This window comes from Vipera ursinii (assembly GCF_947247035.1).
Source record: "Vipera ursinii genome assembly, chromosome: 2".
Classification (NCBI taxonomy): Eukaryota; Metazoa; Chordata; class Lepidosauria; order Squamata; family Viperidae; genus Vipera; species Vipera ursinii.
Window position 1 is genome coordinate 17,486,963 of NC_139513.1, and position 25,119 is coordinate 17,512,081.

At 51.2% G+C, this 25,119-nt stretch overlaps 1 protein-coding gene and 1 long non-coding RNA gene across 2 annotated transcripts in view; one reads left to right on the top strand and one right to left on the bottom strand.

Moving 5' to 3' along the window:
• Positions 1-2,608: 2,608 nt before the first annotated feature.
• Positions 2,609-25,119, top strand: part of LOC310634751 (uncharacterized protein) — a gene marked incomplete at its 5' end in the record, with an annotated part of 29,037 nt that continues 6,526 nt past the window's right edge. Inside the window, 5 exons of the mRNA XM_083353286.1 lie at positions 2,609-2,873; positions 2,971-3,280; positions 5,007-5,069; positions 5,577-5,639; positions 6,959-7,021. Coding sequence (XP_083209412.1) covers positions 2,609-2,873; positions 2,971-3,280; positions 5,007-5,069; positions 5,577-5,639; positions 6,959-7,021 — 764 coding nt within the window. The remainder of the gene's footprint in view (positions 2,874-2,970; positions 3,281-5,006; positions 5,070-5,576; positions 5,640-6,958; positions 7,022-25,119) is intronic.
• On the bottom strand, positions 8,117-11,046 carry LOC310636141. The gene is made up of 3 exons (XR_014491614.1): positions 10,119-11,046; positions 9,426-9,578; positions 8,117-8,556 (listed from the first exon to the last, which is right to left on the bottom strand). It is a non-coding gene; the product is annotated as an uncharacterized lncRNA (long non-coding RNA).

The following is a 25,119-nucleotide window of genomic DNA, read 5'->3' on the forward strand; positions in this document are numbered from 1 at the left end:
CGGGGAACTTGAGTTACCGGCTAATGACCGATTACCGGTAACCGTTTAATACCAAGGCTAACCACGCCTTCCAGAGCTCCTCCCCCTGGTCGCGTGATCGGATCTCTTCGCTGCCGCCGGCGTTCCCCCCCGCCCCCGCCCCCCCCCCGGCACGGATCGCCTCGGTTCCACCGGCAGCTGATTCCATCGAGTTACCGGCTCCCCGGTCGCTCCACCCTCATCTTCTCTTCGTTCCCGCTTCCCCTCTCACCGTCCGTGACTAAAGTCCCACTCCCACCCCCCGCGGCAGGTTGGATCCCCCCCAACTATCTTGAGTACCTAGAGCCCCGCGCTGCCCTCCCCCGGGCCACCGCAGAACAACTAACCAGTGGAACAACCTGCCTCCAGAAGTGGTGAATGCTCCAACACTGGCTACTTTGGTCAGCGTCTGTCCTTAGGACAAGGATACATTTGTTTCACAATTACTTTAGTACGCGTCCTGTTTACCAAATGGTATGTGGACAAGTACGTGTGCCTGTCTGTTTGTGTGTGTTTGGTGGGTACAGAAGCCATCTTGGATTCAGGCACAGTGTACTTTTCATTTCTGGTCCGGGAATCCTGATTGGAAGAAGCATTTGTCAGCCCTTCAAAGTAGTCCAGACAACAAATTTGAGAATTACTATAAGCTCTATCTCTTAAAGGACGGTTGCAATGCAGAATCCTGCAAGTATTTCTCCCCTCCTGCCACTTTATTTAGACTGGCTGCCGCGAGGCCGTTTGAAAGGAATCGAAACTGTTCGGCCTTTCATAGCAAGGCTAACCACGCCTTCCAGAGCTCCTCATCCTCCTCCCCTCGTCGAGGGACCGGATCGCCTCGCTCCCTCCGGCCTTTTCCTCCTCTCGCCCTCGCTGCCTCCGGCGATGGGGGCAATTTATTTTTATTTTTATTTTTGAATTGAAGAGGAGGCAGTCTCTTATCTTACGGGTTAAGGGAGGTTTGGGACAAGGGGGGGATCAAGCCCGGAATTGCTTGGATTTAGTGCGATCCTTGCCTTGAAAACCAGCAGAATAGTTCCTCCTCTCCCGTGTTTCTGGAGTTTGTAATCCACAGGGTAGCCAAATGGCCAGCTTTTATAATCCAATAAACTCCTACGGTTATGTTTCCAAAACACCAGTGTTATAATCCAAGGGAGCAGATGGCTGCAAGTTTTCCTCTCCACGTCGGCGTTTTCCTCCGTCCCAGGGGGACCCCCGGCGGGGTAGAATTGAAACATCAAAGGTGAAAGCGGTAGAAAAGTGGACGGCAGCCCTGAAAGAAGGATCCGCTCAGGGGCCGCTCCGAGGAGCTCCAAGAGCCCCCTCGCCCTGCCCTCCTGCTCCCCGTCTGAGCGCGGCAGACAGCAGCCGCCCCTCGCCCAGGGACTCACCGCGCTGCATCACGGCTGCCTCGCCCGAGTGAAAGCCTGGAAGAAGAACCGGCGAACAGCTGGGCAGCTCCACGGTGCAAAAATAAATCCCTGCAGCTCTTCGCGTTGCTTGTCCGACTGGCTGTCACGGGACCGTTTGAAAGGAATCGAAACTGTTCTGCCTTTTATACCAAGGCTAACCACGCCTTCCAGAGCTCCTCCCCCTAGTCGCGTGATCGGATCTCTTCGCTGCCGCCGGCGTTCCCCCCCGCCCCCCCGCACGGATCGCCTCGGTCCCACCGACAGCTGATTCCATCGAGTTTGGTCTCCAGCGATTTTGCATTTTATCCAGTTCTGAAAGCTTCTCGGGGAACTTGAGTTACCGGCTCAGCGATCGCTCCACCCTCATCTTCTCTTCGTTCCCGCTTCTCCTTCCGAAGGTTCCTCTCGCCGTCCGTGACTAAAGTCCCACTCCCACCCCCCGCGGCAGGTTGGATCTCCCCCAACTATCTTGAGTACCTAGAGCCCCGCGCTGCCCTCCCCCGGGCCACTGCAGCCGTAGAGGACGGCTCTGAAGTTAGATATCCCGCCCGTCAGTCGCAGTAGGACCCCGGGTGTTCATAATTGATCCATAAAAAACTAATACCTAATAAAAGTACGATACATCAATAAAAGATCCAAACTGATTTCTCCCCCCCCCCGCCGCCACACACACACACACACACACACACACGCACACACACACACACACACACACAGGTTGGAGACCCTCCGACGTAGCTTGGGCACCCAGAGGTTCCCGCTGCCCCCTTTTCTCCACCGGGCGAGAGAGGCAGGAGAGGGCAGCCCTGCGTCCCCAGGGGTGTCTCCTTCCCTCCTCCTTCGCCGCGTCTCAACCCGCGGAATTATGACCTGGCAGGGTTCCTTCCCCACTGGCGAAGTGTCTCCCAGCCACAACACGCAGCAGCGGCTCTTCTGGCCCCTAACGCAGACATGTCAAACACAAGGCCCGCGGGCCGGATCCGGCCCGGGGAGAGCCCAGATTTGGCCCCCAGGCGCTGTTCCAGACCTTGCAGGGCTCCTTCCCCACTGGCAAAGTGTCTCCCAGCCACAACACGCAGCGGCTCTTCCGGCCTCTAACGCAGACATGTCAAACACGAGGCCCGCGGGCCGGATCCGGCCCGGGGAGGACCCAGGTTTGGCCCTCAGGCGCTGTTCCAGAAATGGCAAGGAACCGGCCCGCGCTGCCCCAGCCCTGGCCCACCGCAAACCAACTGGGCGCCCTGAAACATGTACACAGAAATAGCCAGCGATCAGGGTCTGGAGGTTACCGGCTAATTACCGTTAGGCGTGCAATGCCCCCAGTGGCACCAGAACGGAGCTGGTCCTGCTTCTCTTATTTCACTCTCCACTTTGGCCGTCGGTTTCCGTCTAGCCACGACGGGGAGGATGTAGAGGCCAAGGCGCCCCCAGTGGCTGCAGAACGGAGTTGGTCCTGCTTCTCTTCTCTCGCTCTCCACTTTCACGGTCTCTCGTCTCGCAACGAGGGGGAGGAGCTTGAGGAGCTCTATAAAACGCCGAACAGTTTTGAGTCCTTCCACACGGTTCCAGACAAGCCAATCTGCCAGACGGCCAACCCAAGGGAAGACCGGCAGGGCTTTATTGTTGCAGCGTGGAGCTGTCGAGCAGTTCGCCGGTTCTGGCCAATGGCGCAGGAGCCCCACCGCTTCTTGTGAGCCGACGCCTAAAAACGCCTACAACTTTCCGAAGCTCAGAGCACTTTCGCGCTCTTTGGCACCGGGCAGCCTGGAATCGTTGCAGTCGGCAGCTGCGAGGCGGTTCTCCGGTTCTTCTTCCAGGCTTTCGGTCGGACGAGGCAGCCGTGATGCAGCGCGGTGAGACCCTGAGCGAGGGGAGGCTGCTATCTGCCTCGGTCAGACGGGGAGCAGGAGGACAGGGCGGGGCTCTGGGGACCCAAGATGCCGCGGGGGTTGAGGGCAGAGGTGGGGGTCTAGTCACGGACGGGGAGAGGGCCCTTCGGAAGGGGAAGCGGACCCCAAGCGGGTCCTTTGATGACTCTGCTGCGCTTTTAGACGGTTGAGTTCCTACCTTTAAATTATGCACCGGCCAGGGTCCCTCTGCCCCTGACGAGCGGGGGATTTAAAACTTCCACGGAGAAAATGAAGTTAATGTAAGCGGCGGCATCCACTTCGCCAGAACCCACCCGCGGATGGAACCGCCCGAGCAGTGGGGCTCGGCGCCCCCTTGGAGGGCTGCACGAGAGCCCAGAGAAATCCCTGCACCGCGGATCTCTGCCCGGATGGGAGCCTGGAGCGATGGGCGTTGGAGGAGTGGGGGGCGATCAGTCCCCAAACCCCACGACAGACGGAGGAAGCGGAGCGCTGCCCAGGGAGAGAGTCTGGCCGGGGGGTTAAGCAGGCTATGGGGTGTGTGTGTGCCACAAAGTAGCCCTCAACCCCTACTAGGCTGACCTACAGCTGATTCCATCGAGTTTGGTCTCGAGCGATTTTTGCATTTTCCGCAGTGCTGAAAACTTCGCGGTGGAACTTAAACGATTAAACGTTTTCTCGTCCCGTTCCGTATCTTCGCGCTTTCGGAATTCGTTTACAGAAGTGGCGCTATCGTTCCGAAACACTCTTTTTCGCCACTAGCCGAAAGGGAAGTGAAGCTGTGAATAACTGGCGAAAGGCGAAGACTTCGAGAAACCCTGGTGTGCCAAGTCCAGCGGTTGTAAAGAGGACAGGGAGGAAGTTGGGGCAGCGAGTCCCTGACTGAGCCATTCTGGCCGCATTCAGAGAAGGGGCCGCCGCTGCAGCTGCTCCCTCCCGCTCCGCTTGGACTCTCTTTCCCCGCTGGCAGAAAGGGGAGGGAGTGGCCGGCATGAACGTGTGAATAACTGGCGCTAGGATTAGACTTAGCGAAAACCTGGTGCTCCAAGCCAGGGATGACTCGGGGTTGTAAGAAGGACAGGGAGCACGTTGGTCCCTGACTGAGCCCCCCTGGAATGGGGCTGGGCCTTCCCTCCCCCCCCATGAGAGACCACCGCTCCTTCTCCGTCTTCAACAAATACAGAAAAAGCCACATTTTCCTGCGCACAACTCCAGCTGTGGCATGGCAGCTGCAGCCCCAACTCCCGCTGGGAGAGGGGCATTCAAGAATAAGGGAGAATATTTGTGACTCAGGGAGAAAATGAGGGGGTCCTTGGTGGTCTCGGAGCTTGTTTTTTTTCCTTGCAGACGCTTCATTCCTTAGACTTGGTAACAGCATCAGTGCTAGTCCACATGAAAACGAGGAAGCTCTGAGAGCAGCAAACAAAGCAGCGGGCATTGTGTGATCCTGGGGATGTAAAAGATGCCCCTCCTGCCATGGATGGTTTTCTCCAGGCCAAAAGCCGGCTCCTGGGCCCCACCTTGATCTCTCTTTCCACCTTCTTCCCTGCAGCTCTCCCCCCCCATAGGAGATCAAAACCCCTTGAAAGGCGGAAGGGGAATCTAGACTGGTCTGGAGGGACTTCTGGGAACCTCCAAACAGCCCTGTGGATTTTGGATGAATCTTCCTGTGGGATCAACTGGGTCATTCTTATTCTGTTCCTTGTTGCAGGACCAAGGAGACTGGAGGTGTCCCTGTCCCTGGCTCTCCCACCAGGACCCCCCAGATTCGGAGGTCAGTTGGCAGAGAAGCCAAAATCCTCTCGGGCTGTTCTCTGCTGGCTGCTTCTGTCTTGGCTCTCTCAGGGGTTGAGGGGGGGGGGAGCATCTTGATGTTTGTGTGTATGTATTTTCATCTCAAGGGATGCAGTGGCTCAGTGGGTTAGGACGCTGAGCTTGTTGATCAGAAGGTCAGCAGTTTGGTGGGTCGAATCCCGAGTGCCACGTAACAGAGTGAGAGCCTGTTACTCGTCCCAGCTTCTGCCAACATAGCATTTCGAAAGCACGTAAAAATGCAAGTAGAAAAATAAGGACCACTACGGTGGGAAGGTAACATTGTTCCATGCGCCTTTGGCATCTAGTCATGCCAGCCACATGACCACGGAGACGTCCTTGGACAAGCGCTGGCTCTTTGGCTTTGAAACGAATGGACCCCTAGAGATGGAAACAACTAGCACACATGTGTGCGGGGAACCTTTACCTTTACCTTTATTTTCATCTCTGATCAATTCTTCTCTTGCAGATCAAAACGAAGTCCGGAGAGGATTGTATCTGAGGATGCAACTGGGCCTTTCTCTAGTCTCAGGTCAGCCTCTGCCCTCCCTGTATTTGTGGCTTTATTTATTGCTTAAGGCCATGGTGGCAAACCTGTGGCGTGCAGAGCCCTCTCTGTGGGCACGCACGTCCTCACCCCAGTCCTAGGCCTTCAGCTGGGTTTTATAAAATCCTTTCACTAGGCCTCCACCACTGTGTGCAAAAAAATCAATCAATCAATCAATTTAAACTTCTTGCAGAAAAAAGATCTCCCATAGTTGGCATTGATTGAAGTTTTTAGTCCCACCTAGTCTGCCTTTACCACCGCAGCCACACACACCCAACTGGCCATGCCCACCCAATGGGCCACCCCCCCCAATGGGCCACTCCTGCCCGGCACCCAATTACACATAAGTGGGTTTGGGATTGCAGTTTGGGCACTTGGTCTCTAAAAGGTTCGCCATCACTGGCTTAAGGCATTAACATCCTTTGCCCTTTCTCCAGGTTGTCCGGGCACCTGTCCCGGGAGGTTATCAGTAACAATCTTGTGAAAGCCGGATGGAGACCAAATGCCCCCAATTCGCCCAGGAGCCCTGGGGGGCTTGAAACCAGATTGCCCCAATCCAATCGCTCTCCTTCCTCCCTCTGCTAGACAGGCTTTGTAAAAAGCTCCTGCCAGAGGCCCCGATATTCTCACAAACTCCCAGGGTTTTCTACAAAAGGTGAAGGGACTAGAGCCTTTTTCAGAAAAACACACAGACATTTTACATATTGAATGTGCATCTCCCCTGGATGGAAAAAGTAGGCCTGACAAGAGAAAAACAAGAGGAAGAAGACACTCTTGGCAGGGGATGGAATCCAGCTTCCCTAAATCCACCCTTTTTGAGGGATCTTCCAGGGAAACCTTTGGGGAAAACCTGGATTTTGGCTGCCCCTGAAAGGGAGGAGCTGCCCCTGGGAAGGTAGGTGAGCCCAGCCCTCCCGCACCCGGACTGACCCCCACTGTCCGGCCACAGAATCCTAGAGGAAGCTTTTTAGGCCCCCCAAATTTGGTGGTAGCAAGGAAGAAATTGTCAGTAAAGTCCTTTATCTATGGACTTTATTGGACCACAACCTGTATGTCTGATGGCTAAACAAAAATGCAGAAAAAGTGAACATTTTTTAAAATCGTGCCCTGGTCATCTCACGTTTTGACTATTGCAATGGGCTCTGCTTGGGCCTACCCTTGAAGACAATTTGGAAGGTAGAACTGGTGCAGAATGCTGTGGCAGGGCAGTTCATGGGGGCCCCGGGTGGCCCATCTGGCACAGCTGTTTCGTGAAGGGTGATGGTGATCAACTGCCTGAAGGGGCTTCTTTGGTGTTCTTGTAGCTCGTGGTGGATTCCAAACTGCAGCCCATCTTCAGATCCAAGCTGGGAATCATGGGATAGGAGGTGAGTGTAGGGGAGAAGTGGGGAGGATGTTCTGACAGCCACTCCTGCAGAGGCATTGCCTAGAGCAAGGAACAATTGGGGTTATCTTCATGATGGCTCCTTGCACAGAAGCTCCCCCCATCCGTGATTTTGGGGAGCCACAGGGTCTCACAAATACAAAAAGAGTGCTGGATATTCTACAGCTAAGGGAAAGATCCAGAGGATTCAAAGAGAGCTGTGAGGCACAGCTGAGTCCCTGGAGAAAAATTGGTATTCCCACGGAGGAAAGATGATTTTTGCGGTCAGCTTTCCTCAAACTGTCACAACTCTCTGATGTCTGTTTCTTCACAGATCAAGGGGGATCTCTGCTTGCTTGGAACTTCAATTGTCTCTTGCAATGGTAAGCAAATTTGAGTTTGGGAGGTATTTCTGGTTTGGGGTAAGAATCTGACAAGACTCAGCGTGAGTCGTGATGGGGGTCTCCCGATACTCCCATGTAACACCTCTACTCCGCGAGCTGCATTGGCTTCCAGTTGCCCTATGGGTGAGATTCAAGGTGCTGGTGATGACCAATAAAGCCCTAAATGGCGAGGGTCCGGGATATTTGAGGGAACCCCTGCTGCCAGCATCAAGTTCCCTTTGTCCAGTGCGCTCCCACAGGGAGGGTCTCCTGAGGGTGCCACCGGTTAAAGACTGCCGGCGGGTAACACCCAGGGGTAGGGCCTTCTCAGTGGGTGCGCCTGCCCTGTGGAACCAGCTGCCTGCGGAGCTTAGGACTGCCCCCAACCTCCGTTCATTCCGCCGGGACCTGAAGACCTGGCTCTTCGAGCTCTCTGGCCCAGGCTGAGAATATTTTTAATTTTAATTTTAACTGGGTTTTAATTTTCTCAGGGTTCTATTTAATCTCTTTTAATTTGTTTTAACGTTTGTATTGACTGTTTTTTAAATGCCCTGTAAACCGCCCTGAGTCCTTCGGGAAAGGGCAGTATATAAATCTAACTAACTAAATAAATAAATAAATAAATCTCACTCCTTTCAGTGGATCTACTCAATGTGGGATTCTTTGAAAATGTAAACCTCCATCTTGAATTGCACATATCTGAAATGAAGAAAGGAGGGATGAGTTTATTAATGGCAGCCCAGTTTGCTCATTGTAGGGTTGGAAGAGGATCTGCCCCAAATTCTGTTTTCTTGCCTTGGGAATCTCCCCACTGGGACCCCCACTTCATCATCCTCTCCCAAATCTCAGTTTTCATTTCCGGAGGAGTCAATGCTGCAGTGTAATACATAGAAAAAATCAAGGATAAAAAAGGATATATTCCAAGGACCGATATTCCCTACAATCAATTTATCATAATGAATTTCAAGGGTATTCCCATATCCAGAGATGGAGCCTTTTAAAATCCAATCCAGTTCTTGATTCCTCCAAATGTCTCATATTCATTGTTACAGGACAAGGTGAATCCAGAGACACAGCATATCTTATTATGCTCTGAGGCTATTCAGCAATTGGTGGTAAGTTCCAGGAAGTAGCCCATTTCAGCCTTGATATATGTCTGTGTGCAGAGAAAGGGCAGAATTATCTCTCATTGTCCGTCCATCCATCCATCCATCCATCCATCCATCCATCCATCCCATCCCATCCTTCTGGGTAGTTCTAGGGACAGCAAGAGGTCCCTGGGGTCAGCATTTTGGGCCCCAGCCTAGAGTTGTCCTTCACAATGAAAACATGCAGAAGCCAACTGATTTTTTTAATTCCGGGGATTGCTTGTATCCAGGAAAATATATGAACAATATCTGCAGTTCAATCAATCCTGGATATTCTCCTTTTGGAGTTCAAAATGTTCCTCATGCTGCTTTCTCGTTTTCTTGCATCCAAAGGAGAATTCCAGGAGGCCTCCAGTTATCTTCTGACTTTCAAGGAAGATTCCCCAACTTTGTTGGTAAGTCCTTTTGAACCACAAAGATTGACCCTCGGTTGATTCTCTTCCGCAGAGATTCCAGGATTCAGGGAGAATGAGATCAAGGTTGGCAATATAAGTCTCAATATTAAATAAATAAATAGCCAATTGTCTAGTTGAACAAATAGCTATGAGGACCTAGTGTTGAGCAAAGGCAAAGCAACTTTTGTAGCTTTCACAGGGAATTCATCTTAGGCCTAGGTCTATACCGCATTCAGAACTTAACATATATGCCAAAGAGGACAGAGGATGCCTGGGGATTACAAAAGGAACTCAACTCCCTTTTAAAAAAAAGATATGTTTTATTATTTTTTTAACATAATCACCTTAATATTCCGTAAACGGTGTGTTGTCTGGGTTTACATTTAAGAAACATTCACTAACAGTTGATTTCTATAATCTATAATCCACACAATAACTTTACTCAATTTCCTCTTTTTCCCATATTTCTCTCTTTTACCAACCTTAAGTTAATGCAATTCTTGTTGTTTTAATGAGTGATGATGGGAACTCAGCTCCATTCTAATGAAGGTTTTTCCAAATTGAATTCTAGGGAATCACACATTTCTTCATGGCCGGATCCAGCTGGTATCGAACTAGGTTTTTTTTCTGCTCCTCTATCAGCAGGGAGTCAACAAAAAGAAGACTATGTTAATACTTTCCTCTTTGAAACATTTGGCCATTCAATGCTACTTTGGCAGGGGGGAAAAAGAGACCTATAACGGTTGCAGCATCCTCACGGTCCTGGGATCAAAATTCAGACGCTTGGCAACTGACTAGTATTTATGACAGTTGCTGTGTCCCGGGGTCATGTGATCTCCTTTTGTAACCTTTCGACAAGCAAAGTAAAGGGGGAAGCCAGATTCACTTCACAATTGTGTTTTTAACTTAACTGCAGTGATTCACTTAACAACGGTGGCAAGAAAGGTCGTAAAAAGAAGCAACAACCATAACGTAGGAACAAAAGGATTATCTGTAATCAGGATGTTTACCTGCCTTTTTACTGTGAAAGGTTTATACAATACAAGCTGATGTATTGTGATTAATCCCTTATTAAGACCTCTGCGCTTGGTCTATATAAACAGATGCTATCACAGTTAGCAGCCCTTTTCCAGATAGCAGAACTCGTGGAAACACCTTTTATCATCTAGAAATACCTATATTTGCATGTAGAGTAGATTACAGCAGATGGGTTGTGTTAAGATGATATTTGGACAGTATTCCCAAGGTCAGAAGACGGTAATTACTCACAGCATCTGCACGTGTGTCTGCTGGTTATGGAGCACATGTGTGTCTCCTGGTTACAGAGGAAGAGAGTCTCCAGGGAGGAGGAAGTCCATCCCAAAAAAGTGGAGGAGAGAGGAAATACATCATAGGGTAGGAGGGTCTGGCTGCCCACATTGTAATTTTCCCAAAAAAAAACACATGGTGGCAGCACGCCCCCCCCCCCAAAAAAAAATTAGCAACGCAGCAGCATTCTTTGGGGCTACTTGAATTTGCACTGTTAGAATTCAGAGTATTGTTAAATTGAAGTCCCGTCGGTTTTTATTCTGCTTTTAGAAATACTTTGCACTTGAAAAATGGCATTATTTTTATGAATGAATTTAAATGACCTCAGGGATTCCATACATAGAAAATATTACTTTAATAATGAATATTTTTCTACTGAGATTTGCTTTTACTTGAAATGTGAATGTACTACAATTAAAGTATTTTGATATAAAGACATAAAGAAAAATAGGGACCAATTCCTAGTTATACACTGTTATACATTGTTCCTTATATGGTTACATCCTGCACATTCTTATCAGACAACAGTTTAGAGAAGAAAATTACATGAAGTACGTGTTATTTCACAGACAGGATATAGTTATCCCAATCATCTGCCTTAAGGACAAGACTATGTTTGCTTAAACAAGGACTTTAGTACATTCCTCTTTAAGACAATCACCGGGTATAGTGCAGCGCTAACAGGATTATTTATTTATTTTTATTTATTTTAATCCCATTTATATCCCGCCCTTTCGGGGTGGGTTATCATCAGTACGCTGATGATACCCAACTTTTTCTTTCCACCCCGAACCAACCCAGTGATGCCCTCGCCGTGATGTCCCGGTGCCTGGAGGCGGTTCAGGTCTGGATGGGGAGAAACAGGCTTCATCTCAATCCCGCCAAGACTGAGTGGCTGTGCATATTGGCATCTCGGACTAACCAGACTATTCCACCTCTAACGATGGGGGGTGAGGTGTTACCCCCCGTTGATAGGGCTCGCAACTTGGGCGTCCTCCTGGATTCACGACTCAATTTTGAAGACCACATAGGAGCCGTGACCAGGGGGGCTTTTGCACAGGTTCGCCTGGTGCGCCAGTTGCGTCCCTATCTGGACCGAGACGCCCTACGCACAGTTACTCATGCGCTCGTGACCTCCCGTTTGGACTACTGTAACGCTTTCTACATGGGGCTGCCCTTGAAGACCACTCGGAGGCTTCAACTGGTGCAGAATACGGCCGCGCGAGTTGTAATGGGGGTCTCCCGATACTCCCATGTAATACCTCTACACCGCGAGCTGCATTGGCTTCTGGTTGCCCTCCGGGTGAAATTCAAGGTGCTGGTTATCACCTATAAAGCCCTACATGGCCTGGGTCCGGGGTATTTGAGGGAACACCTGCTGCCGGCATCAAATGCCCTTCGCCCAGTGCGCTCCCACAGGGAGGGTCTGCTCAGGGTCCCACCAGTAAGAGATTGCCGGCGGGTGATACCCAGGGATAGGGCCTTCTCAGTGGGGGCGCCTGCCCTCTGGAACCAGCTGCCAGTGGAGCTGAGGACTGCCCCGACCTCCGGTCATTCCGCCAGGGCCTGAAGACCTGGCTCTTCGAACTCTCGGGCCCAGGCTGAGGAGTAATTTATTTTAATCGGGGTTTTAATTGCACAGGGCTAGTTTAATCTTTTTTAAATTGGTTTTAACTTTTGTATTGCTGGTTTTTTAACTCCCTGTAAACCGCCTGGAGTCCTCAGAGAAAGGGCGGTATATAAATGTAATAAAATAAATTTATATCCCGCCCTTCTCCGAAGACTCAGGGCGGCTTACAGTTTAAGCACAAATCAAATGTGCTTAGCAATAGCCTTCATTCTATGTATATGCCTGCTTATTATGGGCTTTCGCCCCCCCAGCGGCATTATTACAAAGTCAGTTTATTGCCCCCAACAATCTGGGTCCTTATGGCTATTTTGGTCAGCGTCTCTCCTTAGGACAAGGATACATTTGTTTCACAATTACTTTAGTACACGTCCTCTTTAAAATGATCACAGAACCTGAATGTACCAAATGGTATGTGGACAAGTACGTGTGCCTGTCTGTTTGTGTGTGTGTGTGTGTGTTTGTGTTTGGTGGGTACAGAAGCCATCTTGGATTCAGGCACAGTGTGCTTTATATCTCTGGTCCGGGAATCCTGATTGGAAGAGGCATTTGTCAGCCCTTCAAATTAGTCCAGACAACAAACTTGAGAATTACTACTAGCTCTATCTCTTAAAGGACGGTTAGAATGCAGAATCTTGCAAGTATTTCTCCCCTCCTGCCACTTTATTCAGACTGGCTGCTGCGAGGCCTTTAGAGAGGAATCGAAACTGTTCGGCCTTTCATAGCAATGCTAACCACGCCTTCCAGAGCTCCTCATGCTCCTACCCTCGTCGAGGGACCAGATCGCCTCACTCCCTCCGGCCTTTTCCTCCTCTCGCCCTCGCTGCCTCCGGCGATGCGGGCAATTTATTTTTATTTTTATTTTTGAATTGAAGAGGAGGCAGTCTCTTATCTTGACAGGGCAGATAAGGGTGAGTTGAGTCCCTAGAGCAGGGGTCTTCAAACTTGGCCCTTTGATGACTTGTGGACTTCAACTCCCAGAATTCCTCAGCCAGGCACGCTGGCTGAGGAATTCTGGTAGTTGAAGTCCACAAGTCATCAAAGGGCCAAGTTTGAAAACCCCTGCCCTAGAGGTATCCCTTCTCCACTGCCTGGCAGGGCTGCTCCAAGTGCAGAAGGCGAAACCTATAGTACCTGTTCCCCCGCTTCCCCGCCTATGTCGGCGTTTTCCTCCCCTCCCACGGATCCACCCCCCCCCCCCCCGCACGGATCACCTCCCTTTCACCGGCTTCTCCCCCTCCCCCGCCGTTTTAATCCAAGGGAGCAGATGGCTCCAGGAACCATTGATTTATCAATATAGCCTGTCTTCTGAGGCCAAATAAAGGAAAGGCAATGTTTTCTCAGAAAGGTTTCAAGGTCTTAGATAAGAAATGTCTCATCTTTGTCTCTATATCTTATATTGTAATCCACAGGGTAGCCAAATGGCCAGCTTTTATAATCCAATAAACTCCTGCGGTTATGTTTCCAAAACACCATAGTTATAACCCAAGGGAGCAGATGGCTGCAAGTTTTCCTCTCCACGTCGGCGTTTTCCTGGGTCCCAGGGGGACCCCCGGCGGGATAGAATTGAAACATCAAAGATGAAAGCGGTAGAAAAGTGGACGGCAGCCCTGAAAGAAGGATCCGCTTAGGGGCCGCTCCGAGGAGCTCCAAGAGCCCCCTCGCCCTGCCCTCCTGCTCCCCGTCTGAGCGCGGCAGACAGCAGCCGCCCCTCGCCCAGGGACTCACCGCGCTGCATCACGGCTGCCTCGCCCGAGTGAAAGCCTGGAAGAAGAACCGGCGAACCGCCTCGCAGCTGCCGGCTGCAACGATTCCAGGCTGGCCGGTGCCAAAGAGCTCGAAATTGCTCTGAGCTTCGGAAAGTTGTAGGCGTTTTCAGGCGTCGGCTCACAAGACGCGGTGGGGCTCCTGCGCCATTGGCCGGAACCGGCGAACTGCTCGGCAGCTCCACAGTGCAAAAATAAATCCCTGCCGCTCTTCGCGTTGCTTGTCCGACTGGCTGTCACGGGACCGTTTGAAAGGAATCGAAACTGTTCTGCCTTTTATACCAAGGCTAACCACGCCTTCCAGGGCTCCTCCCCCTCGTCGCGTGATCGGATCTCTTCGCTGCCGCCGGCGTTTTCCACCCCCGCCCCCCCCCCCACAGATCGCCTCGCTCCGACCGGCAGCGGATTCCTTCGAGTTTGGTCTCGAGCGATTTTGCATTTTCTCCAGTGCTGAAAACACTCGGGGAACTTGAGTTACCGGCTAATTACCGATTACCGGTAATTACCGATTACCGGTTACCGGTTAATACCCTGTATTCAGCTCTAGGAAGTGGGGGGGAGGGGAGGGAGGGGAGGTTGAGGGGGAGGGGGAGCTCCACGGTGAAAAAATAAAGCCCTGCCGCTCTTCTCGTTGCTGTCCTACTGGCTGTCACGGGATCGTTTGACAGCAATCGAAACTCCCCAATCGCTCCTCCTCCTCCTCCGCCGCCGCCGCCTCTGTCTCTGCCGCTGCTAGGAAGGCTGCCGGTGCTGCGGCCGCCTCCGCCGCCGCCACTGCCTCCTCCGCCACCGGGGCCCGACCGGGGGTGTCGCCGCTGGAGGAGGAGGAGGCAGCGGCGGCGGCGGCTGCAGAGGCAGCTTCCTGGCGTCGTCTTCCTCTCGGCTTCCTGCCTCTCCGCCGGCGGTGCGAGCTCGGACTTTACGGGGCTGGCCGCCCGGACTGCGTCGGGCGAGTCGATCACCTCCTCGCTTCCTGAGCCATGCCGGAGACCGCCGAGAAGGCTTGAAAGCAAAGGCTCCGGCGGCACAGAAACGCTTCTTGAGCCGTGCTGGAGACCACCGAGAAGGCTTGAAAGCTCGCCGGAATCCCATCGCCCTCTCCCGGAAAATCACAGAAACGCTTCCTGAGCCGTGCGGGAGACCGCCGAGAAGGCTTGAAAGCATAAACTCCGGCCGCGCGGCGCAGAAACGCTTCCTGAGCCGTGCCGGAGACCGCCGAGAAGGCTTGAAAGCAAAAACTCCGGCCGGGCGGTGCCAGTGGCAGCAGAACGGAGCTGGTCCTGCTTCTCTTCTCTCGCTCTCCACTTTCACCGTCTCTTGTCTCGCAACGAGGGGGAGGAGCTTGAGGAGCTCTATAAAACGCCGAACAGTTTTGAGTCCTTCCACACGGATCCAGACAAGCCAATCTGACAGACGGCCAACCCAAGGGAAGAGCGGCAGGGCTTTATTGTTGCGGCGTGGAGCTGTCGAGCAGTTCGCCGGTTCTGGCCAATTGCGCAGGAGCCCCACCGCCCACGCCTAAAAACGCCTACAACTTTGCGAAGATCAGAGCACTTTCGAGCTCTGTGGCACCGGGAAGCGTGGAATCGTTGCAGTCGGCAGCTGCGAGGCGGTTCTCCGGTTCTTATTCCAGGCTTTCGGTCGGGCGAGGCAGCCGTGATGCAGCGCGGTGAGACCGTGAGCGACGGGAGGCTGCTATCTGCCTCGGTCAGACGGGGAGCAGGAGGGCAGGGCGGGGCTCTGGCGGGCCCAACGTGCCGTGGGGGTTGAGGGCAGAGGTGGGGGTCTAGTCACGGACGGGGAGAGGGCCCTTCGGAAGGGGAAGCGGACCCCAAGCGGGTCCTTTGATGACTCTGCTGCGCTTTTAGACGGTTCCTACCTTTAAATTAGGCACCGGCCAGGGTCCCTCTGCCCCTGACGGGCGGGGGGATTTAAAACTTCCATGGAGAAAATGAAGTTAATGTAAGCGGCGGGATCCACTCCGCCAGAACCCACCCGCGGATGGAACCGCCCGAGCAGTGGCGCTGGGGGCCCCCTTGGAGGGCTGCAAGAGAGCCCAGAGAAATCCCTGCACCGCGGATCTCTGCCCGGATGACGATGGGCGTTGGAGGAGTGGGGGGTGATCAGTTCCCACGAGGGACGGAGGAAGCAGAGCGCTGCCCAGGGAGCGAGTCTGGCCGGGGGGGGGTTAAGCCGGGGATGGGGTGTGTGTGTGCCACAAAGTAGCCCTCAACCCCTACTAGGCTGACCTACAGCTGATTCCATCGAGTTTGGTCTCGAGCGATTTTGCATTTTCTCCAGTGCTGAAAACTGTCGCGGAACAATTAACAGTCCGACCAGAGGTGGATGGACCGTGGTTCATTTGCATGGTCAATATCAAAGAAAAGAAAACCAAGGCATATTCTATAGTAAAACTTTTAATGAGAAAACAAAAGACCTAGACTGACCACATTCTTTCATCAGGCAGAAGAAGAAGAAAAAAAAAGTAAAACTGAAACTGTGAACTTTTTCAGACCTGCGCGCAAAGCAGTTTAAAACCAAAACATTGGCTGGACATAGCTGGAGTCACTATGGTTACAAGATAAGATAAGGTACAGAGCAGAAAGAGATGTACACTTAGGAATGAGCGAAGCTGGCAAAACTAAAAAACACGCAGTGACATCCCCTTCTTTTCTCAGCGAAGCAGAAAATCAGATAAGGCACATCTTCTTGCGCAGGTACTCATGTTGGGCTGTAGGAAGTGGTTTGTTCAGCATATCAGCAATTTGGTCATGTGTAGGCACATACTGCAATTTGACAAAACCTTGTTTAACTGCTTGTCTTATATTTTGGTAACGGATGTCAATGTGTCTAGACCTGGAACCTGTAAAGCGATTCTCAGATATATAGACCACAGATTCGTTGTCCTCCATCACAGTGATTGGTCGAATCGGAGGTGTCCAGATATCTGTGACTAAGGCATCAAACCACGTTAGAGAATTACATGCATCTGAAACACAAGCATACTCAGCTTCTGTAGAAGAACAAGAAACAAAATTCTGTTTACGCACATGCCAGTAAACAGGACATCCATTCAAAAACATCATATAACCTGAAGTGCTTTTACGTGATTTCTTATCACTTGCCCAATCTGAATCTGCATAACAACATAACTCTGCATAGTCAGTATGTGTGGGTTCTAACAACAACTTCATGTCTTTGGTGTGTTTTAGATCTCAATAATTTCTTAACACATGTCCAATGAAACTGCTTTGCCTTGCCTACATGTCGTGATAGGAGATTAACACTAAGTGCAATGTCAGGTCTAGTCCAACTACTAATATATAGCAGCGACCCAATGACTGAGCGATAAAGTGTTTGATCCTCGAACTCAGGACTCGGTTCATGTGTCAAGTTGTGAAAATCAGTTTGCATGGGTATACTCACAGGTTTAGCATCCTTCATGTTGCAGTGATGCAATAGTTGTTCAATCTTATCTTCCTGTGTAAGACTGAACCCCTTCTGAGTTTTTGTAACTTGAACACCTAAATAAGTGTTAATATGTCCTAAAGACCTCAATGTGAAAAACTGTTGTAAAGCGTTAGCAAAACATTCACTCATCTGCTTATTTGAACCAATATAAACAATATCATCAACATAAACAAGAATTATCTCATACCTATTATCAGATCTTTTTGTAAACACGCATTCATCTGTTTCGGATTTAATAAAGCCCATTGAATTTAGTTTGTCAGAAAGACATAAGTACCACATTAAACCAGACTGTTTCAGACCATAAAGACTTTTGTGTAGAAACCAAGTATCCCCTTCTTGCTGTCGGAAACCTGGAGGACCTTTGACATAAATTTCTTCATCAAGATCAGCGTGTAGATAAGCTGTTTCAACATCAAACTGGAAAACTTCTAGGCCAAGGATAGTTGCAGTGGCTAAGGCGATTTTCACACTCTCCATCCGCACTGTGGGTGAATAAGTATTTGTATAGTCCTCAGGATAACGTTGAGCAAAACCCTGGGCTACAAGTCTGGCCTTGTACAACGACTCACCATTCGGCTTCTTTTTAATTCTGTAGACCCACCGAGTGCCAATAACTTTCTTGTTTGCTGGAGGGCTTGCAGGCGTAAACACCTGAAGTTTCTTTAGACTGTCCATTTCAGCCTGCATTGCCTCAAACCATTTATCTTGCTCTGATTCAGGAAGATGTTTGATTTGTGTGAACGTCTCAGGAGGAAGTGTAACATTACAAATCAAAGGTAAAGGTGCTTTGGTTACTTGCCACGAATACCGTTTTGGTGGAATTCCCTTTGTGGTCCTCTTGGAACGTCTCGGAACAACTGTCCATTCTTCTTCCGTTTCATCCTTGTCTTCATCATCAGCAGCATCGGCGGCTTGCAAAGACGGAACAGTGGGTTGAGAAGAACTCGTGGAAGGAACATTCACCTGTGCATCTTGACCATCAGGCTGTGTGGCATCAGCAGCATCATCTCTAGGAAAATAAACTCCAGGATCGTTAGAATGAATCCTGGACCAGTCAGCATCTTCCTCAAAAACAGCAGATTGTGAAATCACTACGACATGATGAGAGTCAGTGTATTTGCTCCATTTTGAATTATCATCAATGCCCATAAATCTCATCCTTTTTGCTGCAGGACCCCCTTTCTTCCTTTGGGCTAAAGGAATATTGACCATAGCATAGGAACCAAAAATATGGAGACGTGAGAGGTCAGGCTTGTGTCCATTTAACATGTAATAAGGGGTCTGATTTATCACACTACTCCAAGTGCGGTTGATGATATGGTTAGCATATTTGATAGCTTCACCCCAGTATGGAAGACTGAGGTTAGCATCTTCAAGAAGGCAACGCATCATGGTTTGCAGAACTCCATTTCTGCGTTCTGCCACTCCATTCTGAACTGGAGTGTAAGGAGCTGAGGTCTGGTGTAGTATCCCACTGTTACACATCCAGTCCTGGAAACGCTGAGACATGAATTCAGCACCACGATCACTCTGAATTCTGGTAATGCTGACTTCGAATTGGGTATAGACAAGATTGGCAAAGTCTTTAAAGATCTGAAAGGTCTCAGATTTTTCTTTCATAGGAAATACATAACCATATCTAGAGTAATTATCAACAATTGTCAAGAAATATCTTTTACCACCAATTGTTGGTGCAAAAGGACCCACTATGTCAGTGTGTACCAAATCAAAAATGCGTGTTGACAGGCGTGTAGCGCGTTTTGGAATTGCTGCTGCTTTAGATTTGGCTTTCTTGCAGACAGCACAGTCCAAGAACACCTTACACCCCTTTAGATCCAAACCTCTTGTGAACTCTGGCATCTTCTTCAGAACACAGAAACTGACATGACCCAATCTTCTATGCCACTTATGGATACACCTGGAATGCAAAGGTTTACCTGTTAGTGAATTCTCAACATTAGCATTTTATTAGGAACCTCAGGCTTGCTGTGAGTAACCTGTGTCTTATTTGTCCTTTTATTGGCTTTAGGAGCCTTTGAAATAGTAACAGGATCTCTCTCTGGGACATCTCTCACTGGGCCTGTGCTCTCCCTTTTTGGAGCTTGTATACTTGCCTGCTCTTGCGGCTTAGACTTTGGTTTTAAGTAATAAACACCACCAATCAACATGGTTTCAGCAACAATATCTCCATCTTTAACTACATAACTTGCTTTTTTGAGATGGTGAACCTGGAATTTTGACACCCTAGACAAGTAACTCTGACTAAGCAAACTACTACTGGCAGACGGAACGTAGTAAACATCGGGAATGAATGCACCGAGCTCTTCAATGTAGACAGTTCCTTTTCCCATGACCTGAACAGGATGATTTGAAAAAGAGTACAGTTCACGAAGTTCAGGTTCAGGCTCGTGCATCTCTGTGTAAAGCTCTTTTCTGTAGGTAACATGTAATGCTTGTTCTGAACCAGCCCTCTTCTCGCAACCCCTATTTCAAAAGAAGAGACTGGAAAGCGTCCAAGGTTAAAAGGCTTCTGCCAAGATTTAATAGTAAACACACAAGAGCTTATCTTCTCAAGCAAAAGAGTTGCTTTCAGCAACCAGCCCCTCCCCAAACACTCCTTTTATAGAGAGCTCAGGGCGTGGTCTCCCTGTGCCTCCTCCCGAGGAGTCCCATAGCCTTTCTTTGTTTGTCCCTGCTCGACTGCCTCCTGCGTCGGGCGTCCTTGAACAGGGCCAGCTGTGGGTCATCATCCTCCGCACTCTCGGGCTCACACAGCTGAGCAGAGGTTCCCGGCTGAGGACTCTGCAAAGTCTCCAAATCATCATCAGCCGGTTCGTTTCCCTCCTCCCCCACATCTGAGTCCTCCGATACCTCGGAGCCGGCTGTCGGACCCACAGGCTGGCCCTGAGTCACAACAATGCTGCTCCGCTGTCCAAAGTCCAAAGTAGGCGTCTGTCATACTCTGGTTGAGGCTGTGGATCGTTGGTTACAACCAATGTGGCAAGTGGAGCTTGAGGATCACGCCTGGGACCACGACCACGACCTTGTCGTCCGCCTCTACCTCTGCCTCCTCTGGAATCTGTTCCTCTGGGCTGGTACATGGCGGGCGCTGGAAACCGTTGGGGACAATCCCGGGTGGCATGTCCCACACGATTGCAGATGTAGCATCTTGGCATCCTTGGAACGTAGGCCCTTCCACGGAAGGAACGCCTCACTGAAGCCTTTGATGCAGGTGGTTCCCTTAAATGTGGCGCGGCTTGCATAAGTGCCTCTTCTTCGGTTAAAATTCTGCATACATGATCCACTGTGCGTTGAGCAATAGGCACTTGATTAATCTTAGAAATAGCATCTTTCCAGTCATAATTCAAAGAGTTAATGATAATGCTGATCATTTGAAAGTCATCAATAGGATAGCCTCTTTCACCCAGTTCTTTTCTTATTCCTCTCATTTTAGTTAAGTGTTCTCCAATATGTTCACCAGGTTTTAATCTAGAACCATGGAACTCAGACAAAAGCAAACATGTAGACTCAATGGACGTAGGCCGGTAACATGCCTCTAATTGAGCCCAAATTTGTTGGGCAGTTGCATCTTGTGAAAAAGTGAGCTGCAATTCAGTGTCCATAGACATCAATAATGTTGTGCATGCTCTATTATTCAAGTCCCATATGTCAGGAGGCCATGGCTGGGCAGGAGGATTAAACACCATCACATGGGTACCTTCTCTACGAAGCAAAAGTCCAACTTGACTGACCCATACCCTGTAATTTTGTCCTGACCGCTTTAGTTTTGAATCACCAGCCAGTGGTACAATAGAGGATGCCTGTTGAGGAACATGCAATTGGGGTACTGGCTGTGCAGGTTGTACAATTGGGACTTGGCCTGCAGGAGGCGCTGGTTGTGTAGGCTGTGCCATCCGGACATAACCAGCAGGGGGCACCAGTGGTGCCTGAGCCAGAGCCTGCGGCAGTTGCATTGAAGCTGCTACAGGTACTGGTGCTGGGGGTGGCTGTACCTGAGCTGCAATACCACCCTGGCCAGCAGAAGGTGCTGGTGCTTGGGCTGCTACATTAAGTTGGCCTGCAGTCAGCACTGGCCTTTGTATTTGAGGAACCAGTGGAGGCTGCACTTGGGGTAAAGGCTGCTGTGCTCCATCTGAGACAGGAACTTTAATAGTAGCAGTATTAATAGGCATTCTAGCTGAAGCTCTCAATGAATGAGGAGGTGTGGCAGCTTGGAGCGATGCCTGCTGAAGGGACATCTGTGAAACTGCATTTTGAGGATAATGGCTCACCTCCTTCCCTAGTGAAGCCTTAGGTCTAGTACCAAATCTCTCATAATCAGCCTGATCCCCATGAGCAGAGGTTACAACTGGGGCATCAGCTTGAGAGTCTGTAAAAACAGAAAATGGTGAAACTGACCTTGGCTCAGAGGCTGCTTCTTCAAGACGTGTAGCTGATGCCAAGGGAGTCTGTAAACTTGAAGGAAGATCTCTCTGTGGAACGGCTGCCTCCTCCTTAGCAGACAGATAACAGGCCTTCTTCTTTCTGCTTTTCCTGGGCATATTTTCAGCAATGAATCACAGCCTCCTCAGTGCTGGACTAACTGCCTAATTGCCTATCAATAAATCTTGAAAATAAAAATAAACCATCCTCTGCTACCAAATGTCGCGGAACAATTAACAGTCCGACCAGAGGTGGATGGACCGTGGTTCATTTGCATGGTCAATATCAAAGAAAAGAAAACCAAGGCATATTCTATAGTAAAACTTTTAATGAGAAAACAAAAGACCTAGACTGACCACATTCTTTCATCAGGCAGAAGAAGAAGAAAAAAAAAGTAAAACTGAAACTGTGAACTTTTTCAGACCTGCGCGCAAAGCAGTTTAAAACCAAAACATTGGCTGGACATAGCTGGAGTCACTATGGTTACAAGATAAGATAAGGTACAGAGCAGAAAGAGATGTACACTTAGGAATGAGCGAAGCTGGCAAAACTAAAAAACACGCAGTGACAAAAACCTCTCGGGGAACTTGAGTTACCGGCTCCCCGATCGCTCCTCCGCCGCCGCCGCCACCGCCTCTGTCTCTGCCGCTGCTAGGAAGGCTGCCTGTGCTGCGGCCGCCTTCCGCCGCCGCCACTGCCTCCTCCACCACTGGGGCCCGACCGGGGTGTCGCCGCTGGAGGAGGAGGAGGCGGAGCTTCCTGGCGTCGTCTTCCTATCGGCTTCCTGCCTCTCCGCCCGCGGTGCGAGCTCGGACTTTACGGGGCTGGCCGCGTGGACTGCATCGGGCGAGTCGATCACCTCCTCGCTTCCTGAGCCATGCCGGAGACCGCCGAGAAGGCTTGAAAGCAAAGGCTCCGGCCGGGCGGTGCAGAAACGCTTCCTGAGCCGTGCCGGAGACCGCCGAGAAGGCTTGAAAGCTCGCCGGAATCCCATCGCCCTCTCCCGGGGAATCACCCCGAATCCGAGGCGGGGAGAGGGAAAACGCGGGAGCGGGGAAGGCGAGGCGGAGGGGAGGAAGGCAGGAAGGAGGGCAGGCGGGGGGGGGCAGGGCAGGGGAGAGAAGCGGAAAGCAACAGCGTCCTTCTCCACCACCCCATCCCTCCCCCCCCAGCCCGGACCCCCTCCTCTCCCGGCCTTTTCCCCGGCGCGCACCTCCCCAAACGTCGGCAGGTCTCCCGTTCGCCCGCCGCCCCGCTTTCCTTCCTGAATTTTGCGCTTCCTTACCCAACTCCAAACTTTCTCTAGCGCCCCTGTGCTTTAGGAGGGGGAATCAAAGGCGGAGCCGTTTCTCTCTCCCCCCCCCCGCTTTTGCCGCTCCCCCACCCAACCAGTATCCCGCTTCTCCTTCCTCGGCAGCTTTGCAGATGGGCCACACACACACACACATACACACGCGCACACAAAAGCACAGAGTTCCCCTTCCCCCTTGTACAGGAATGAAAGGCCCCTCCCCCGAGGGAAGCCCAGCCTCTTCACGGCACCGATCCGCTGAGGAGGAAAAAAGCTTATTTCTATTGCCACGTCCAAACTAAATTAAACCAACTTGGGAAGCTCGCCCGTGGGCTGCATTTAGAAGGATTTGGGGGCTTTTGTGATTTGCTTCGCCTACAAGTGCCTTAACCACGACTAGCCCATGGCTCCAATTCAACAAAAAACGCTCTCTCGGTGCCTTCCAGATGCGCGAAGGTCACCCTGACTACAACCAGCCTGGGATTTGGAAAGGCTTCGCAGTTTATTGGGACAGACTGGCTCAAATACTTGGGGTAACACTTTTCAGGAGGAGGATCCTTATGTCCACCCCGATAGGGCATCTTCCCCTCACAAATCTTCCCTTCCCTTCCCTTCCCAGCGGGAGCCCCGTAGCAAATGACCAGCGTTTGGACAGCGTGTGAATGGGCGAGCGTCGCCGTCCCCAAACAACGCAATTCCTTGCAGCGATGCGGACAAGATGGAAAGGAAGCCTAGCGGCCGGACCGCGCTCCCGCCCTGCCTCCCCAAGGGCTCGCGCGCCTTACCTAATGGCTTGTGCGCGGCCTCTGGCGAGGTTGCTGCCCCTCAACCCCTACTAGGCTGACCTACAGCTGAATCCGTCGAGTTTGGTCTCGAGCGATTTTTGCATTTTCCGCGGTGCTGAAAACGTCGCGGGGAACTTAAGCGCTTTCTCGTCCCGTTCCCCGGCTTGGCGCTTTCGGGCTTCGTTTACAGAAGTGGCGCTATCATTCCGCCTGGACACTCTTTTTCGCCACTAGCCGAAAGGGAAGTGAAGCTGTGAATAACTGGCGAAAGGCGAAGACTTCGAGAAAGCCTGGTGTGCCAAGTCCAGCGGTTGTAAAGAGGACAGGGAGGAAGTTGGGGCAGCGAGTCCCTGACTGAGCCATTCTGGCCGCATTCAGAGAAGGGGCCGCTGCTGCAGCTGCTCCCTCCCGCTCCGCTTGGACTCTCTTTCCCCGCTAGCAGAAAGGGGAGGGAGTGGCCGGCAGGAACGTGTGAATCACTGGCGCTAGGATTAGACTTAGCGAAAACCTTGTGCGCCAAGCCAGGGTTGACTCGGGGTTGTAAGAAGGACAGGGAGCAAGTTGGTCCCTGACTGAGCCGCTCTGGAATGGGGCTGGGCCTTCCCTTCCCCCCTCCCCATGAGAGACCACCCCTCCTTCTCCGTCTTCCCCAAATACAGAAAAAGTCACCACATTTTCCTGCGCACAACTCCAGCCGCGGCATGGCAGCTGCACCCCCCACCCCCGCTGGGAGAGGGGCATTCAAGAATAAGGGAGAATATTTGTGACTCAGGGAGAAAATGAGGGGGTCCTTGGTGGTCTCGGAGCTTGGTTTTTTTTCCCTGCAGACGCTTCATTCCTTAGACTTGGTAACAGCATCAGTGCTAGTCCACATGAAAACGAGGAAGCTCTGAGAGCAGCAAACAAAGCAGCGGGGGGGGGGCGTTGTGTGATCCTGGGGACGTAAAAGATGCCCCTCCTGCCATTGATGGTTTTCTCCTGGCCAGAAGCCGGCTCCAGGGCCCCACCTTGATCTCTCTTTCCACCTTCTTCCCTGCAGCTCTCCCCCCTCCATCGGAGATCAAAACCCCTTGAAAGGCGGAAGGGGAATCTAGACTGGTCTGGAGGGACTTCTGGGAACCTCCAAACAGTCCTGTGGATTTTGGATGAATCTTCCTGTGGGATCAACTGGGTCATTCCTACTCTGTTCCTTGTTGCAGGACCAAGGAGACTGGAGGTGTCCCTGTCCCTGGCTCTCCCACCAGAACCCCCCACATTCGGAGGTCAGTTGGCAGAGAAGCCAAAATCCTCTTGGGCTGTTTTCTGCTGGCTGCTTCTGTCTTGGCTCTCTCAGGGGTTTAGAGGGGGGGAGCATCTTGATGTTTGTGTGTATGTATTTTCATCTCAAGGGATGCAGTGGCTCAGTGGGTTAGGACGCTGAGCGTGTTGATCAGAAGGTCAGCAGTTTGGCGGGTCGAATCCCGAGTGCCACGTAACAGAGTG